Here is a 19,022-nt window from a genome sequence, read left to right as displayed (position 1 = left end):
TCATGTCTTTATGCTAAGCTAAGCTACGTATTTAACAGACATGAGAGTGCTATCAATCTTCAAGAGACTCATATGACTCACAGCAAGAAAGCTAATAATCTAAATGTATTTCCCAAATGTTGAACTGTTCCATTAATATGTCATGCCAGCCATATAAAGTGAAGATGTATTTTTCTTGGGACAACAGTTTGAAAGCCAAGTTTAGAGCCAAATGCCAAAATAGAAAATGCAAATAAAAAAATTCAAAAGACCAGACATGAACATGTCTTATCAAATGCACTGAAATGGAGTGAAATACATGCTGCAGTCTGGTGCTGTGAGCATCTGCAAAAAGTATGTAAGTGAATTTACTTTGTCCTCAAAGCCTTAAGTTGTAAACAAAGCTTTTATGAATAGCTTGTCAGTCTGTTTCATAAATCTTCACTGACACAACCTCTCACCCCTCACTCTGAACCCTCGTAATTTCCATTGACCCTGGATGACCTCTCTCCTCTCCTCTCATTCTGGATTTCCTCCCCTTCTTCTCTTCTCTTCTCTTCTCTTCTCTTCTCTTCTCTTCTCTTCTCTTCTCTTCTCTTCTCCTCTCCTCTCCTCTCCTCTCCTCTCTTCTCTTCTCTTCTCTTCTCTTCTCTTCTCTTCTCTTCTCGTATGTCGGCTTTGCTCTTGTTGCTTCTGGCTGTGACCATTTTCTGACTTTCATGGCCTTATTTGTCCTCATAATGTGACTTAACTGGACATTAGCTGCTCTCAGTCTCTCTTTCCTCTTTGGTATTTGTGTTTGTTGGCAACAGTGTCCCTGTTTCTGTCCATTTGTCTCTCTCTCTCTTTCTTTGTCTGCATATGCGTCTTTGTCTACTGCTGTCTCCTCTACCGTCGTCCATTTTCAATCATTCGCTTTCACAGTTCATCTGTTTTTCTCTCAGACACGCACGCACACGCACAGATACACACACACACACACACACCCTTCTTTCTTTCTCTCAGCCAGGCAAAGTTGTTCTGGTGTTTAGTTTCAATACAGTAGGAAATATTTTCGACTGTGCAGGAAATGTCTGCTGACTGCTAGAATCGTTACACACACAAACACACACACACACACACACACACACACACACACACACACACACACACACACACACACACACACACACACACACACACACACACACACACACACACACTCACCCTTCTTCTTAACTCGTTATACAAATATATCTTTTATTTGAAAACCTTATACAAAATGAAATGCAGGATAAAATAACAAAGTGTCTTTAATCTAGCACGCAGACTCGGGGGCAGGAGCCAGGCGGCAGACGGGAATGGTGCCGTAGAAGAAGGGGTCTGTCAGCAGGAAGAGCAGCACCACAAACAGCAGGACTCCCGTCAGATATGAGAAGAGGACAGCCGAGCGCTGAGGGTGTTGGAGGGCAGAGCCGATGTCAGGCAGGACCCACAACGTGACCTTCAGAAAGAGACGAGAGATGAAATGAGGTGTGTTCTCTCTGAGTAGCAGGGAAATGTGCTGTTCACTCCACGTCTCACCAGTTCTCATGAATAGAAAGGCAGAGAAGGCACCGAACACAGTGGTGTACAAGAACTGCATTCCTGCAACAGAGCAGTTGGACGCATTTATGGTGTTCCTCTGCAACATGTTAAAATCTATAGCTTGGATATAGGTTGTGTGATACATAAACGGAACATGAACTGCTGCATAATCTAAGCACTATAAAGATGTCTGTGGTGCATGTGTGACATTAGAGGAGGAAAAGTTGATCCTTGCAGTTGCAAAAATAATGCATCAACCATGGAAATTACATGTTTTTTTATCATTTTGCTTGTGTTTGAGCATTCTGCAAAACAAAATGTGTCGTTTTGGACAGTGTGCTTCTGCTTCAGCCCGTGCATGATAAATAGATTTTGTTGGAATCAGAGTTGACTTGACTGTTTAAGCAATCGAGAAAAACTTCATTTCAGTCTGGTTTACTTGAGGAGAGGGTTGTGAGTCGACTGACCTGCCACCAGGAGAATGACACTCATACTCTCTTTGTGGCGGCGCCGTTGCTCTATGACGTGGTGGAAATGAGCTAGAATAAGACAGGACAATAGCCATGATGTTGGAATGTTGGTTAACAAATCTCATTGTAGCACTCGCTGACAGATCTTAAGACAAATATTTAATTAAAAGATCCACTTTCATGTTTTTTTTGTAAAAGATTCAAAAAAATAGATGTTTACAGTTTGAAATCCTGGTTGCCCTACCAACACCGAAGAACAGTGGTGCTGTGAAGATGGGTCCGTGGGTCCTGCACAGGGCACCAGCATGGGCAGCATGGCCCCCCGGAACACCAGCTCCTCCGTCACTGGCGCCACCACCTGGTTCCTGAGCCACACTGCGTCTCCTACACATGACCTCCATGACTGAACGTCTGGGAAAATTTAGTCACACATGAAATACATGCAAGTACACGTGTAAAACTCCTCAACCCCAATTCAATCAAAGGTCAGAGATCACTTTATTTAACTCACCAAACGCTGAATGCAGTTCCAGGGTGAAGCCCCCAGGGTTGTCCATCGCAGAATGAACCAATGGGCCAAGATAAAAAACCTAATGTTTGGAATAAAATCAATTGTTAATAACATTAAGAGCGGATATCTTCAAAAAGATTAAAGATTCAGATTAAGAAACCGCAGCGCATAATTATGACCTCCACAAAGGAGGTTATGTTTCCACCTGTGTCTGTTTGATGGTTTACTTGTCAGCAGGATTATGCAAAAACTACTGAACTGATTTCCAGAAAACGTGGTGGAGGGATTGAGCCTGTGTCTTCGAAGAATTCATAAAATGTTGATGCAGAGGCGGAGGTATTATTTTCCCAGCTACTGTCAAAAGAGAGAGAAAACTTCCAATAATGTGTAGCTGTGATCATGTGGATCCGGGAGGTAAAAATGGCTTCTTAATTTTTACTACAAGAACTAGACAATCATGTGTAGGATTGTATGGCCTTGGCAGACGTGTGCACTCATGCACTGCAAAATGCATAAATCTAATGGAAGTTGTAAAACTGTGCTGTAAATTTGGAGGAAACTGAATCTCTGTTGTGTCAAAACTGTCTTTTACATTTCATAATTGAAACAGGATGCACAGATGCTCAGCAGTGATGTCGTCATTTCGGTCCACTTTAATCCAACTTTACCCTAAAGGTTGACTTTAGGTTGAGAACTTAATCTCAACTTTGGCAGGTTTAAGAAAATAAGGAAGTAAAAGTAAAATCATGTTTTTTTCTATTCTTTTCTATATCACCTGGAAAAAGCAGCTGCTCAATTTGTCATATAATCTAATTAATATTACAAATGTTCAGCAGGAATAGAAACATTATATTTTTCCTGGAGGTGGAGACTTACCACGGTCAGTAGCAGTGGCAGTGTGACTGCAGGGATGAAACCCTCCATACGAACTCCCATCAACTCCCACACAGACACGTTGACCTGGAAGGGCAGAACGCAACTTTAATAACGTAGCTTTTAACCTAAAGTGATTGTAAAGTTAAGCCACTGAGCTCTTAACCTCACAGAACTTCTTCTGTTTAGCTAACGTGCCCCTGGGCGTGAGGACACGGCTCTACTGGACGCGCTCAGGGTTCAATCCCCTCTGTGAAGTGTCCTTGAGAAGGACAATGAAGCACATGGAGGATGTTACTTTTGATACAGATCAGGCATTATAATGGAAATAAATGTGTCTGTTTACACTTCCTTGCCAGTTTATTAGGTACCCCTGGCTAGAATGAATGCAGCCTAATGCAAGAGACATAGGGTAGACATAAGGCTCACTTTTTATGAAAACTATTTTAGAGAAACTCAACGCCTGTGGGATGTACTTCTTGGTGGGATAGCTGCTATTTACCCTATCCACGTTTACATAAATGTTGTGGACAAAATAATAGATACCCCTGTCAGTATAATGCAACTGTCCTTTTCATAGCAGACGCCATTTTTACGTATCGCAGCAGGAAAGGCAGCTCTGTCCCACTAAGTGCCCCATCAGCATAGAATACTTTGTACATGTGCAAGCTTTTGTTAAAGTTGTGTTTCATGTTTGACATAAAAATACTGTATAGTCACGGATGTATATAACCTGCTCTGCTATTTTATTTTAAGGTTCACAAAGCTTTGTCTGCCAAAGACGATTGTGAGAGTGAAATGTTAAACATTAAGTTTATTGATTAACAGTTGACATGAGGCATCTGGATGGAGAAACTAAATGCAGGCAACAGAGGAGCCAGGTGGAATCAGTTGTTTTAGAGGAGATGATGATGATGAAGGTTTTCAGGCAGACAGGCCGACAGAAACACAAACAGGGTTCAAGATGGAACGACAAATGACACAGCAGTGTGACAAACGACTGGGGAAAGATGTATTTGTACTGGGAGCTGATAAGGGAATGGGAGACAGGTGAGGTGGGTGTGTGGAGTCAGGGAGGAAAGTCGGAGGACATCTGGTGGGCAGGAGGAGAGTGGCAGCAGACAGGGGCATGTGTTCATAATATTAGGGTATCAAAATAAAATGGACTCTCCCATACTGCCGTCACAGTTCCACAATCAATTCCAGAAAAGTGTCTTGAACTTTTATTAGGGCCCGAGCACCTCCGGTGGGAGGCCCTATTGTATTTCGAAGGATTTGTATTTCCCTTTTGGGGGGTTTTCAGGGCCTAGACATGCTCAAATTGTTACAAAAGTTTGCAGGGAATTCAAAACCCCAAAAAGTAATTGTATTCTGGAGTAATTTGAAATGGGCGTGGAAAAATGGCTCAACAGCGCCATCTAAGGAACAGCCCCTCAGTTAGCTTTCACCGATCTTCACAAAAATCGTAGCCCAGGTGTATCATGACAAGACAAACAAAAATGGTCAGAGGTGCAATTGGAAAAAAGCAACAGGAAGCCCGCCATTTTGACTTTAGTGGCCATATTGGCCATTTTCCACATTTTTACTTTGACGAACTTGTCGTAGGGCTTTCATCAGATCAACTTCATATTGAGATGAGTGTCATTTAAACAAGATGGAGATAAAAGCTAACTCAAAGATCGATTTTTCGTCACATGGTGTGACCGTGGCGTGGCGTCAAAGTTTGATTACACGCCATCAAAACATGAGGTTCTGTATCTCTGACATATTTGTTCCAATCGAGTTCCAAACTAGACATGTAAGACAAGAGTCCCAGCCTGATGACATCTACACAGAAATCTTGACTTAAAATCACAGCGCCACCTGCTGGCTACAGGAAGTGACATGTTTGTACTTTGATGAACGGCTCCTGGCTGCTTTACAATATACAGCTCAAAAGAGCTCAGTCAAGTCATTGGATCATGGTCAGAATTGTGACATTTCCTCAAACCGTGTAAACATTGAGGTGCGGCCAAGGTTCATCCTTCGCCAAAGGAGACGATGTTGTCATAACTCCAGTGTGCATAGTCCTATCACCGCCAAACTGATGTCTCATGATCAGAGACCAAGCCTGAACAGCTCTATGTGTCAATATTTCCTCAGTGTCATAGCGCCACCTACTGATTCGCCATGAAACAGGAAGTACTTTGTAAATCCACTCTGCATTATCCAACCGGCTCAGAACTACTGACCTATGATCACAATCCTGACCTGAACACATCCATATATTAATATTAGTTCAGGGTCATAGCGCCACCTACGTTACGTTACTTTTCGTTACTTTTAGTTACTTTTCGTTACTTGTTGTTACTTTGTAACTTTTCGTTATTTTAGTTACTTTGTAACTTTTCGTACATCTTTTAGTTACTTTGTTACTTTTAGTTACTTTTAGTTACTTTCGTACTTTTAGTTACTTACTTCGTTACTTTGTAACTTTCGTACTGTTAGTTACTTTTCGTTACTTTTGTTACTTTGTAACTTTTCGTTACTTTTAGTTACTTTGTAACTTTTCGTTACTTTGTTACTTTGTTACTTTTATTACGTTACTTTCGTACTTTTAGTTACTTTTAGTTACTTCGTTCCTTTCGTTACTTTGGACTTTTCGTTACTTTAGTACTTTTAGTTACTTCGGTACTTTTAGTTACTTCGTACTTTTAGTTACTTTAGTACTTTTAGTTACTTTTAGTTACTATCGTACTTTTAGTTACTTTTTAGTTACTTTTGTACTTTTAGTTACTTTTTAGTTACTTTCGTACTTTTAGTTACTTTATTACTTTTAGTTACTTTTAGTTACTTTTTTAGTTACTTTTAGTTACTTTTGTACTTTTGGTTACTTTTGTACTTTTAGTTACTTTTAGTTACTTTGTACTTTTAGTTACTTTTGTACTGTTAGTTACTTTTTAGTTACTTTCGTACTTTTAGTTACTTTTTAGTTACTTTTGTACTTTTAGTTACTTTACTTTAGTTACTTGTTAGTTACTTTTGTACTTATAGTTACTTTTGTACTTTTAGTTACTTTTGTACTTTTAGTACTTTTAGTTACACCTATTTTCGTACTTTTAGTTACTTTTTAGTTACTTTTGTACTTTTAGTTACTTTTGTACTTTTAGTTACTTTTGTACTTTTAGTTACGTCCGTCACGTCACTGTACGTTATCGTTACGTTACGTTACGTTACGTTGCGTTACGTTGCGTATACGTACGTTGCGTTACGTTGCGTCACGCGTCGCGTCACGTCACGTCCGCGTCCGTCCGTCACGTATCGTCACGTCGCGCCGCGCCGCGTCACGTCACGTCACGTCAAGACGCACAAGATGTTTTCATGTAACAAACAAAATATGTCCTATTGTTTCCCCCCAGTCGTTCGGCTTCCCCATGATGGTGTTAAAGAAAATGCTTTATGAGTTGAATGGCAGATCTCTGTAAATGGCTATTTCAGTTGATCAGTTGAGTCGTCCTTGGCTTTGGCCCCAGCTGTTAAAAGGGACGGGCGATTCATTGCATTTCAATTACTGCTTCCAACGATTATGAAAACAAAGTAGTCAACATAAAACAATAATTTATTTCCAGCAGGGGAATATCTTCCAACTCACTCTCCCTTCCCCCTCCTCCTTCTCCTCCTTCTCCTTCTTCTTTCTCTCCATTTGCTCTTTCTTTTCCTGCTTATTCTTCTCTTTCTTCTCCTTCTTCTCCCTCTTCTTCAGTTCTTTGCTCTCCTTCTTCTCCTTCTCTCTCTCCAGTTGCTCTTTCTTTTCCTGCTTCTTCTTCTCTTTCTTCTCCTTTTTCTCCTTTTTGACCTTCACCTTGTCCGAGTCGGTCTCAAAGGTGAGTTCCTGAAAAGACAGAGACAACACAAGTGTCAACACTTTCTTCCTCAAAGTCTAAACATGAAACAAACTTACAATCCATATAATTCAAATCTAAAATGATCTGATTTAACGTACCTGAAGCTCAATGTTCTTCAGTATCAGGGCCTCATGCTCCTTTATAACTACGTTCTCAGCAGCCAGCTTCTTCAGTGCAGTGTTTTCTTTGGCCAGAGCTGAGTTTTCTGCAGTCAGCTGCCTCTCTAGAGCACCTTTCACTGCAGCCAGAGCAGCGTTTTCTGCAGCCACAGCAGTGTTTTCGGCAGCCTGCTTCTTGAGAGCTGTATTCTCTTTGGCCAGAGCTGAGTTTTCCGCAGTCAGCTGCCTCTCTAGATCACCTTTCACTGCAGCCAGAGCAGCGTTTTCTGCAGCCACAGCAGTGTTTTCGGCAGCCTGCTTCTTGAGAGCTGTATTCTCTTTGGCCAGAGCTGAGTTTTCCGCAGTCAGCTGCCTCTCTAGATCACCTTTCACTGCAGCCAGAGCAGCGTTTTCTGCAGCCACAGCAGTGTTTTCGGCAGCCTGCTTCTTGAGAGCTGCATTCTCTTTGGCCAGAGCTGAGTTTTCCGCAGTCAGCTGCCTCTCTAGATCACCTTTCACTGTAGCAGAGCAGCTTCTGCAGCCACAGCAGTGTTTTCGGCAGCCTGCTTCTTCAGGCTCTATTCTCTTTGGCCAGAGCTGAGTTTTCTCAGCTGCCTCTCTAGATCACTTTTCACTGCATCTTTTTCAGAGATGATGTGCTCCATCTTCTTGTCAAAGGAAAGCTCCATCGCCTTGACCTGGTTGCACTTGTCGCTCAGCTCCCTTTTCACCCTCTCGATCTGATCGTTTCTAGGACGAGAACTCAATTTGTAGATGTACTTTTCTTTGTCCTTCAACACCAGCTTCAACTCCTTGAGCTCGTCCTCCAACTCTGTCTGCATGGCTCTTCCAGAGTCAAAGGCCTGCCCCTGTTTGGCGGAATCAATCTGATCCTGCATGGCCTGTTTGTCCCTCTTCCACCTAGCATCATTTGTGGACATCATGCACTTCAGTGCCGCATTTTCCTGAGCTAGCTCCATTCCCTCAAATTCCATTTGCTTGATCTCTCCATGGAGGAACTCAATCGTTTTTGTGGGAGATTCCACATGATGTACAACGGACTGAAAGACACAAACATACATATAACAGGTAAATACACAGTCCCATCATAAGTTTGGATACACAAAAAAGACAAGAGGTCTTTCATCTTCATCTCTAATGATCCACACTGCTGAATGTAACTTTAACAGTTACATCACTTTCATCAATTCAGACGATTTCTCATCCATCCATTCATTATCTCTCTTAAAACATTGATCATCACATGAAATTGTTACGAGTTAATTTAAATGCAGTTTCTGCATTTCTCTTAAGTACAGTATCTCAACACTAAAGTGAAAGTGAATTATCCTAAACAGAAGCTGCATAATATCCACAGAGACTCATTTCATGGAAAGTATTGTAACACACAGACCGCAACTGTCAGTTCAAACTGAATGTCAGGTGACTGATGCGACGGGTTTATTGAAAATTCAAAGACAAAACATGAAATAATGAAATAAAATGTAAGGTGGTCTGAATATGTGTAACACTAAAAGTGTCTCCTGATTAGAAAATCTTACCTCGTTTCCTAAGTTGTGTCCCTTCTTCATCTTGGCTGAACACAGGTACAGGGTAAGTGTTGTAGAGAAAAATGATCCGTTGTCTTCTAATAGTCTTGATGTTTCTTGGAGCTGTTGTCTTCTCCCTGTCTTGGACTGGTAGCAGTGTTGAATATGAAGGGTCAGGTTGGAGCTGTTATCCTGTCGCCGTCTCAAACTCAACTGACAAATTTCTCCTCCAGAGTTCAATAAATAGGGTTTAAAGAGGGTTTCATACGTGACATCAAAGGAACAGTTGGCTATAATACAGGCCCTCATGCCTGTGTTCAATAGGGCCTCCCACTGTCTCCTACTGTTCGGTGCTCGGGCCCTAACTAGAAATAAGGCATGAGGGTTTCAAACGTGACATCAAAGGAACAGTTGGCTACATAAAAACAACATTGAATAAAATATCCGTAGGTCTTGAATTTCCTGCAAAGTTTCATGATCTTTTGAGCATGTCTAGTTAGGGCCCGAGCACCTCCGGTGGGAGGCCCTATTGTATTTCCAAGGATTTGTATTTCCCTTTTGGGGGTTTTTCAGGGCCTAGACATGCTCAAATTGTTACCAAAGTTTGCAGGGAATTCAAAACCCCAAAAAGTAATTGTATGCTGGAGTAATTTGAAATGGGCGTGGAAAAATGGCTCAACAGCGCCATCTAAGGAAAAGCCCCTCAGTTAGCTTTCACCGATCTTCACAAAAATCGTAGCCCAGGTGTATCATGACAAGACAAACAAAAATGGTCAGAGGTGCAATTGGAAAAAAGCAACAGGAAGCCCGCCATTTTGACTTTAGTGGCCATATTGGCCATTTTCCACATTTTTACTTTGACGAACTTGTCGTAGGGCTTTCATCAGATCAACTTCATATTGAGATGAGTGTCATTTAAACAAGATGGAGATAAAAACTAACTCAAAGATCGATGTTGTCATAACTCCAGTGTGCATTGTCCTATCACCGCCAAACTGATGTCTCATGATCAGAGACCAAGCCTGAACAGCTCTATGTGTCAATATTTCCTCAGTGTCATAGCGCCACCTACTGATTCGCCATGAAACAGGAAGTACTTTGTAAATCCACTCTGCATTATCCAACCGGCTCCGAACTACTGACCTATGATCACAATCCTGACCTGAACACATCCATATATTAATATTAGTTCAGGGTCATAGCGCCACCTACGTTACGTTACTTTTCGTTACTTTTAGTTACTTTTCGTTACTTTGTAACTTTTCGTTACTGTTAGTTACTTTTCGTTACTTGTCGTTACTTGTCGTTACTTTGTAACTTTTCGGTACTTTTAGTTACTTTTCGTTACTTTCGTTCCTTTTCGTTACTTTCGTTACTTTTCGTTACTTTCATACTTTTAGTTACTTTTGTACTTTTAGTTACTTTTGTACTTTTAGTTACTTTTTAGTTACTTTTTAGTTACTTTCGTACTTTTAGTTACTTTTTAGTTACTTTTGTACTAAAAGTACGAAAGTAATGTGTCAATGTGGACTTCTGATGTAGTTGTTGGGATGAGACAGAAGATATGATACATAAACATGTATTTATGATATATAGAGTGCTGTACCTGGACTGGCTGTAGACACCGGGCTCAGTAGAAGAGAGCCGTCATGACATACTGCCGAGGGACAGATGCGGCAAAGCACCAAACTGATCCCATACAGAGAGGTCAGCACGAACACCAAGAGGGTCAGCAGGAAACTGCGGTGGTTTGCCTGTCCGACACAGCTGTTTATCCTGCAACACCTCAACACAAACACACAAACACACAAACACACAAACACACAAACACAACACAGACCCACAAGACAAAGATCTGTGAGACCCAAGCTGACCTGGATATGTTGGCTCCATATACCTGCTGTATTTAAAATAACTCAGTAGATGTAGTATTTGAAGTTTACATTTGAAAGACTATTGAATATTTCCTGGTCAGACTATCATGTGGGTTATTCTAGTTTGGTGGTAATAGATTCAGTATACTCACAGTATATCATGGTTGGTTCTGGAGTTTCTATCTATATAGTAAATGTGAATAATAAACAGGAAGATTAACATCATATATACATGTTATTCTTTTGTCTTTGAGGTTGTAAGTCTATTGCAGACAATGAAACAATTCAGAAACTGTGCATGAGGTATAAAGAGATTCATAAAACTGACATCATCATCTTTAATGTTCTTGGTAGTGTGCAGTTCAGGAAAGTGTCTGATAAAGCTCACAAACAAATAGACACCCTGTCTTCCTGGTTGGCCTGAGACAGATCCCAGTTTACCAGTTTTCTAGTTCAAGTTTACATTTCAAGACATTTTTGCTGGGAGCAGTTTCCATTTAAAAATAAATTTTTGGATGCAAAGAGTTTTCACTTGAGCCCCGCTCCCAAAATGTCTGTACGGCCCTGAGGAAACCAGTGGGTACAGTAGGAGTCTTTGCTTAAGACATGAACGTTGTTGTGTAATTACAGGGCAGTTATCTAATCTGTCATAATTCAATATTCACTTTCATGATGTGGTGTGAATGTACAATTCAAAGAAGTATAAAGATGTTATAATATCAAATCCAACCCACCAGACACAGTGGTGGTCCAGACGCTTGACGCAGGATCCACAGGTTCGACAGTGTCCGGCCCGCGGGGGTGGCATTGTTTTGCACGCAGAGCATCTGCTCCACTTTTCTGTCAGGGCAGGAGGAGAGGAGGAGGAGGCCGCTGATTGGATGGATCCATTAAGATGTGTAGAGTCCTTGTTAACCTCCTCACTCTGGCTGTGATAGGAGGTGGTGTGAAAATGCATTTGAAGAAAATGGCTTTCAATTCCATTTTGTATCCATTGTCTCTTGGATCAACATGTACAAATTGTAATTGCTCTATGTATTTTCTTTTTAAATACTACTACTATTACTAATAATAATAATAATAATAAGCAACAGAATATTCTCATTAAGGTTAAAGTTGTGCACCATGTGGATGGTGAAGACACCTTACTGCAAACACCTTAAGTTACCTTGGTCGTTTCAATGAAGAACAAAATTCATGCTGACATTCAAACGCATCAGCTAGAACAGGCCCATTGTGCAGTAGGGAAAAATCTCTTATTCCCTGACCGGGAATCGAACCCGGTCTGAATCCTAACCACTAAACCACCAGGGAGCCACGAGTGACGTCACCGGAAAAGTTTACCTAATGTACTAAAAATGGAGACGAAAGGGATGGTTGCAATTCTCTTTTGGCCGCACATTGTGTATGAATAAAAAGAACAAAGAGAAAAGGCTTGATACTGTTCCCTAAGATTACATAGCCAACATTTTGAAAAACCTTTTTATTTTCTGACTTACGGTTAACCATGCTGCTTTCATGAACCTCCATGATACAGGTTGCGAATATAACTTCCAAGATGTAAATCGAAAAATCTTATTTGGTATTTTTAGCTTCAAGTAACCAGTTGCACCACTAAATATAATAATCCAATACACTAACTTTCAGCGTCAAAACTTTAAACAGATCCATGGAGTGGATTCCATTTCATAATTAAAATATATTCGGCTTCTATACCAATTTCACTAAGTCTGTGTTTGTTGCTGGGACATTATATTAGATTGTATTAAAGTTGTGTCCAAAGCACAGTAAGGGTGTGACAGAAATTCACTGATCACAGTTGTGAGCAACCAATGTTTATTTTTATTTTTCATCATAATTATCAACATCATCATCATAAATATACAGTGTGATGGGCACACAGTGGTGATGTGAAGCCACTTTAAGTACCACTTTATCAGCACACCTCCTAAAAAGCAGGCACACAGTAGTCAAAACGACACAGAAATGAAGGAACGGGATCATTTCTGTGAATAAAGAAGTTCAACCACGCTGGTTTATTCAAGGCACTCAGTGTAAAATAAATACTTTAAACAAGAAACTACGTCACACATCTTTAACGTGTAGAAACACTTTATAAACCTCTCACTTCTAATGAAAAGAATGATTCTATTCTTGCAATAAGTGGAAATGCTTTCAGACTTTATCACAATGTGACGTTGGCATCACACTGCTGTCGTACAAACAACGTTGTGGGTTTGAGTCCAGCTCAGGATTTCTCACTTACAATGTTTGTATCTGAAATGTAATTGGTGTGTCCGCAGATATTTCTCATGCTGGAAAAACAGAAACGGATAATACTAGCAAAAATGGAACAGATTCTTTGAATGTGCATTTATGATAAGAAACTGTAAACTGTTTATCATGAAGGATTTGGCACATTTCTGTTTTAATTTTAACATGTGGCCATGATAACAGAAAAACCCAGTGTTTAAATACTGAATGAACACAGCAGAATATACACACAAACACACAAAAACAACACGTGTGCAACAGATGTACAACAATAAAAATAAAGGCACATCATTTAAATAAATAAAAACAGGTGAATAGAATCAAAATAATATCATTACAATAAGACAGGCTGAAAATAATTAAACTGAATGAACAAAACGTTTTCAGCCCCAATCTGGCAGCTCTTCAGGAAAATCAAGGCACTAAAAAAGGGAGAGTTTTCCATTCTGCTCATATAGATTATGAACAGACTACTTCAGGGGCTCAGTAGTTAAAGCTGGTTGTGATTGTCCTGTTCTTCTCACTGCAGGACACATTTGTCTTTGTTGCTGTATTTTCTCCTCCTCATCTCCAGACCACGCTCCAGCCGCTCATCCTCCTCCATTGCTCTAAATCAAATAATAGGAAATATATTTTGAACAATTGCTATTTATTTATTTTAGGACTTTGCCATCATCCTCCTGTTTTGTCTTCTGCACACAACCCCACACCGACACACACTCACCCTCTCTCCTTGGCGTCGATGTCTCTGATGATCTCGTCCCGCTGGTTGACCAGAGACACCAGCTCCTGGAGGAGCAGCTGCTCCCTCTGCTGCTGAGTGGACGACTTCTGCCACTCTGCAGGACCAACACCAGCAATTCACACAATGGTTCATAATGACAATGTATAATAAGGAAAGGACCCAATAGTTTGTCAAATATTCTCCATCCAGTCTCTCCAGTTCAATGTGTGTCAACATATAGATGCATAAGCTGGGTGTTGTTTTTTTTCCCATGTGAGTGTGCGTTTGTACAAAATAACTCAACAACACATTGATGGTATATCACCACACTTGGCTTGAATATTACTCTGGAGGGTATCTCCAGATGATTAACTTTTGGAACTTATCGGTCAAGGTCTAAGTTGTAGGAAATGTATAACATTTAGATTGATGTTTATGTCAGATGATGTCTGTGTGATACTCTGTGTGTTCATGCTGTGAGGCAGCCAGATGAGAGTCAGCTGACAATCAACTGAAAAGGCCATTGTGTTGAGATAGGCCTGATTAACACGTGGAAGTGTGACTGATATAATCAAACATGTCATGAGTCGGCAACTGTTCTTAAACATATGGTCAAAATAACAGATTTTACATGATGTCTCTGCAAATAATAGAGATGCTTGTATTGATCATAAAATTATTTTGAAGAAGTCACAAATGAGTAAAAAAATTACTTCATGCATAGTTAAAAAATGCATCTTTCGAGGACTATTGACCAACCGAAAGCTTATTTTTTATTTTAAATAGTTCTTCCACCACTGTTGGTTACGAACCTTCTATAGCCATCATGACCCGCAGTTCTCTGTTGAGAAGCTCAAACCTCCGCTCCAGATCCTGCTCCTCTTGCCTGTGGATGCAGTCAATTATCAGGAAAAGGAAACAGAAGCGTGTCATATATATATATATATATATGTATGTACATGTGTATACTGTTGAGGAGGCTCACAGTAGCTCCAGGTTGTCCTGTCTGCGTATCAGAGCGTTCTTCTTGTTCACCAGCATGAACCACTCCTGGATCAGTCTCTCCTCTTCATCACGGTCACTTCCTGTGTAACGGAAAAAGACAGGAAATATAATGTATTGAGATCTAATGTGTTCAATTGTTAGGTCTTGTTTTTTACTGGTACCCGGGCTTCCTCCTACATGCAGTTTATAGGCGACTCTAAATTGACTGTAGGTGTGAATGTGAGTGAGTGTTTGTTGCTGTAGATCCGACTGGTGACCTGTCCAGGGTGTACTCCACCTCTCACCTACTGTTACCTGGGATTGGGTCCAGCCCCCCGTGACCCTCAAAGTAAGTGATATACATACGGGATGGATGTATGTTCGGTTCTCACTCCTGCTCCTTGAGTAGATTCTGTTAAATACTAGTTGGAAATGCCAGTTTGGTCGTGCTTTTGTGACTCACCTGTTTCCATGAGGCTCCGCAGTCGTCGCTCCACCACAGCGGCTCTGCTGTCGATGTGCCTTTGCTCCGTCTCTAACGCTGCCAGCTCACTCAGCACATACTGACTGGTGTCCTGCAGACCCTGACCACAAGCCCCATCATACACACACACACACACACACACCCACACACACACACACACACACACCCACACCCACCCACACACACACACACACACACACATGAACATACCCAACAAGGGAAAAGGAGGTAAAGGGAAATAGAGAGTCGGAAAATGAAGACAGGGGGAAAACAAAGAGAAGAAGAGGTCAAAAGATTAGAGAAGTTTTGTATGAATTTGAAGAAACAAATGTTGAGGATTCATTTGATTTGATCTGGGAGTCAAAGATACAGAAAAGAAGGAGAGGAGGGGGAAACGTGAAGCGGGGCGTTCGCATAACTGACCATTGTTTCAGCGTCTTGTTTTGGAGGCTCTGTCCCTGCAGCTGTTTGCAGCTCTGCACAAACAAGAACAAATTACAGAGTAAAAAAAAAGAGGAAGAGCCAGACAGAAGTTTGTGTTGTGTTGTACTACATTGACATGTTGTGTACCTACCTGATTTCTTCGTGTTTTCTTTTGAAGAATTTGTCATCGTGTCTTCATCCTGAAGACAACAAAGATTTTTTATTAATGAAATGTGTATGACAGCTTTATCCTCTTAGGATTATACATGAAAACCCTTATATTCTGCTTTAGAAGTGGATATTAAGGTTAAAGATTCAGAAACAGCAAAGCAGTGTCACCTGACTGAGTCCAGATGTGACTGTCTTGGTGATCGATCTTGGGGGTGCGACAGGGGATATTGTCTCGTCACCTAAAACAGATGAGAAAAACAATCAGAAGTTGGATTTTTGTAACCTTATTATTCATCTAAAATTCCCATAGCCTCATTTAAAACCTCTAGAAACGTTGACTAACATAGTAGACTGAATAAGCAGCAACCGAAATGTTAAGATTGGAAAAAAATACATAGAACTAATCTGTATAATCACATTCATTGACACACAGACAAAAATAACAAAAAAGTTCTAAATTTTGTATAAAATATTGGTTGAATGTAGGATTCCTTATAGTTTGAGGCTGATTGGAAGGTTTTCACACTTCATGACTATCATACTGGGGCGGCACGGTGGTACAGTGGTTAGCCGGGGTCTATCTGTGTTGAACAAGTTCTCACCATATCAGTGGGGGGTTTTCTACATGTACGCCGGCCTCCTCCCACACTCCAAAGACATATAGCTTGGATTAATTGGAGACTTTAAATCTAAAGTACTGAAGGCCTGTACAATTTGTTATGATGAACCCACTAAAGGCTCCAAAAGGTTGAAGCAGATAAAATGAGACTTGAAGATGGCAGAAATGACGACGGGTTGATACCTTTAACCGGTCGTTTGGTCCTCGGAGGCGGGACGACCAGTGTGCTGCTTCCCCCTTCCTCTAGACTCACTCCTTCGTTCAGTCTGGCCATACAGAAAGCGGCAGCGTCGACGTTGGTGGGGGCAGGGCCGGAGGGGGCGAGGCCGTAGCTGGACTGGCTGCTGTTGTGCTCGATCTGCAGCACGCTCAGCTCCTGGTTGGTGAAGTGCGAGCGGATCTGGCTGAGGTAGGTCATGACTATGAGCCTGTCGGGGACGGCCAGGAGAACCATGTCGGACGGCTCCAACAGCCGAGAGATGCCCAGCGCCTCGAAACCGTCAAACGCCTGAAGAAGCACATGATCAGCAAAGAATAGACGTTATAATAATGACTCCTCGGAAAACCACCAGGGCATGTCGCTCTGTATTTGATAGTTTCAGTGTGATGACCTCACAAAGATCTCTGTAAACACTGTCCTCTGACAGAACAATTCAGACGAGAGAAGAGACAAAACATTGAGTCACTCGTCTGAACCATTTTCAAAAACAGAAATACACTGTGCTCAGAACAATGAGCTTATTGAGCTGCAGAGTGTTGCAGCCAATGCTCTGCAGACGTCTTACCCTCTGTTTTGCCTCTCGGGAAGCATAAAGTCTGGAGCTTGTTAGGATCTTATGCAACGTAAGAGGAGGACTGCAGGCACTTCTACGAAATGAGCATGTACACTTTTTTTGTGTGAAAAAAATAATGAGAATCGAGTCCCTATCAAGGAAATCTAATCTGTGTAGGTTTATGTCCTTAAACGACAAAAACCTAGACTCTTGCAGACAAGAGCTGACGCCCATCCAAACACTGTCCTAACAGTACAATACCATGTGGTTCAGATTATTGGAAAATACACTGTTTTAAGGATCCAATATTATTTTACCAGCGTCAATGAGAGATAACTTAAATATTTTAAAACAAGAAGAGAAACATCATTATAAGGAGAGACCATGTGACAGGATGATTGAAACACTAGAAAATCGAATAAATGAGGCTATAGCATATATATATTAAACTCATATAACACTAATGATGGAATTGTTGCTGTGAAAAGTCAATATATATGTCTCATCCTCACCTTTTTGTTGTTGAGCTTGATGTCATGTGGGTTTAACTGGTCAAAATCTCTAGTGGGACAAAAGCAAATAATGAAAGCATTAAAATGTAGGTTTTAAACTATAGAGCTGAAATTCACAACAATCCTTTAATTATTAAAAAATACGGAATGCATTCAAAAATATATACAATCAGCTTTAAAGGAGATTGGTTACGATGTACATTTTGTCTGGGTGGAAGTGATGCAGGAGGGCACAGAAGGCCAGGCCGTTTCTCCAGGACGTGCTGAAGTTTGTGACCTTTACCCTCCGGTACTGGCTGGTGATGTCCTGACACCACTGCAGCAGCGACTGGCTGGAGTTCACCAGCTCCTTAAAAAAACAAGCTCAGTCTCAGGTGTGTGCATGTGAGCGTTTATCTGTGATTTCAAAATAACTGAGTTTTTAGGCCGACATCGGCATTCTGGGTATTTACCTCAGCGGAGTCGTCCTTCCCATCGGCCTCCTCTCTGACTATTGAAACTGGATCAGGTGTTTTGATATCAGCGGTTTCCTCTTCTAGTAATGTAGGAAGCCAAGATGTCTTCATCTCACAGTAATGGGGAGGAGGGATGTGTTTGTCTGTGCTGGACGTGTCTCTGAGGCATAAAAATATAGACAAGAGGGGCGATGAAGAGAAATAGTTTGATCAAAGCAGCTTGGTATCAGCGATATGTAGATGTGAGCAGGAGACATGCAAGCTTTGCCGACATGGCGGATCAGAGAGCAGATCTCAGCACTGACATGATGTTAGCAGGCATGATAGTGAGCATACACCATTTAAGACAATGGGTACATATGAATATGAAGCATAATTAAACATTGATCTGTGCTGTTGGGAAAAAAACAGAAACAAGCGAATACACTGAAGTATCTCATTCTTTGTATTGTCGGATGAAAAACAATCACTTCTTTGTGGTCCTGTTTTCCCTTTTTCTGCTATGGATTGAAAACAGAAAAACAACAACGCCATTTATTCATTTTTCCTGGTTTTTATGTTATGTTCAAGTCTCATGGCCGTTTTGAATCAGAAAAACTAAAGAACCAAAGTTACACGGAACGAAACAGCTGCATTGGCAGTAATTTCGCCAAGTCTCTTAAGTGTTGCTTTTTCATGAAGCTGGCGGACTTGCAAAAGACTCACAACTGACACAAGAGAAAACAACAAATTCTGACATTGACGCCCTCTTCTGGAAGTTTTAAGCTCTAAAATCTCTGGATCTTACACATCACATGA

General features: G+C 41.0%; 1 protein-coding gene, 1 long non-coding RNA gene and 1 pseudogene across 7 annotated transcripts in view; all 3 read right to left on the bottom strand.

Moving 5' to 3' along the window:
* Positions 1–1,254: 1,254 nt before the first annotated feature.
* Positions 1,255–9,139, bottom strand: LOC118122234 (annotated as a pseudogene).
* Positions 9,140–10,613: 1,474 nt separating this feature from the next.
* LOC118122236 lies at positions 10,614–11,749 on the bottom strand. The gene is made up of 3 exons (XR_004698437.2): positions 11,540–11,749; positions 10,958–10,988; positions 10,614–10,707 (listed from the first exon to the last, which is right to left on the bottom strand). It is a non-coding gene; the product is annotated as an uncharacterized LOC118122236 (long non-coding RNA).
* Positions 11,750–12,624: 875 nt separating this feature from the next.
* The window catches only part of LOC118121823 (EH domain-binding protein 1), a 28,119-nt gene continuing 21,721 nt past the window's right edge, over positions 12,625–19,022 (bottom strand). For 4 of the 6 annotated variants that reach the window (XM_047343384.1, XM_047343387.1, XM_047343388.1 and 1 more), the window contains 12 exons: positions 18,222–18,384; positions 17,970–18,118; positions 17,770–17,818; positions 16,668–16,992; positions 16,034–16,104; positions 15,846–15,894; positions 15,695–15,747; positions 15,251–15,371; positions 14,789–14,888; positions 14,616–14,689; positions 13,804–13,918; positions 12,625–13,687 (listed from right to left, as the gene is read on the bottom strand). In XM_047343384.1, the coding sequence (XP_047199340.1) occupies positions 13,600–13,687; positions 13,804–13,918; positions 14,616–14,689; positions 14,789–14,888; positions 15,251–15,371; positions 15,695–15,747; positions 15,846–15,894; positions 16,034–16,104; positions 16,668–16,992; positions 17,770–17,818; positions 17,970–18,118; positions 18,222–18,384 (1,357 nt within the window). In that variant the 3' untranslated portion in view covers positions 12,625–13,599. The remainder of the gene's footprint in view (positions 13,688–13,803; positions 13,919–14,615; positions 14,690–14,788; positions 14,889–15,250; positions 15,372–15,694; positions 15,748–15,845; positions 15,895–16,033; positions 16,105–16,667; positions 16,993–17,769; positions 17,819–17,969; positions 18,119–18,221; positions 18,385–19,022) is intronic. The other 2 variants (XM_047343385.1, XM_047343386.1) reach the window with 2 other exon arrangements.

This window comes from Hippoglossus stenolepis, chromosome 15 (assembly GCF_022539355.2).
Source record: "Hippoglossus stenolepis isolate QCI-W04-F060 chromosome 15, HSTE1.2, whole genome shotgun sequence".
NCBI classification, from domain to species: Eukaryota; Metazoa; Chordata; class Actinopteri; order Pleuronectiformes; family Pleuronectidae; genus Hippoglossus; species Hippoglossus stenolepis.
This window is presented reverse-complemented; position numbering and strand designations above follow the sequence as displayed.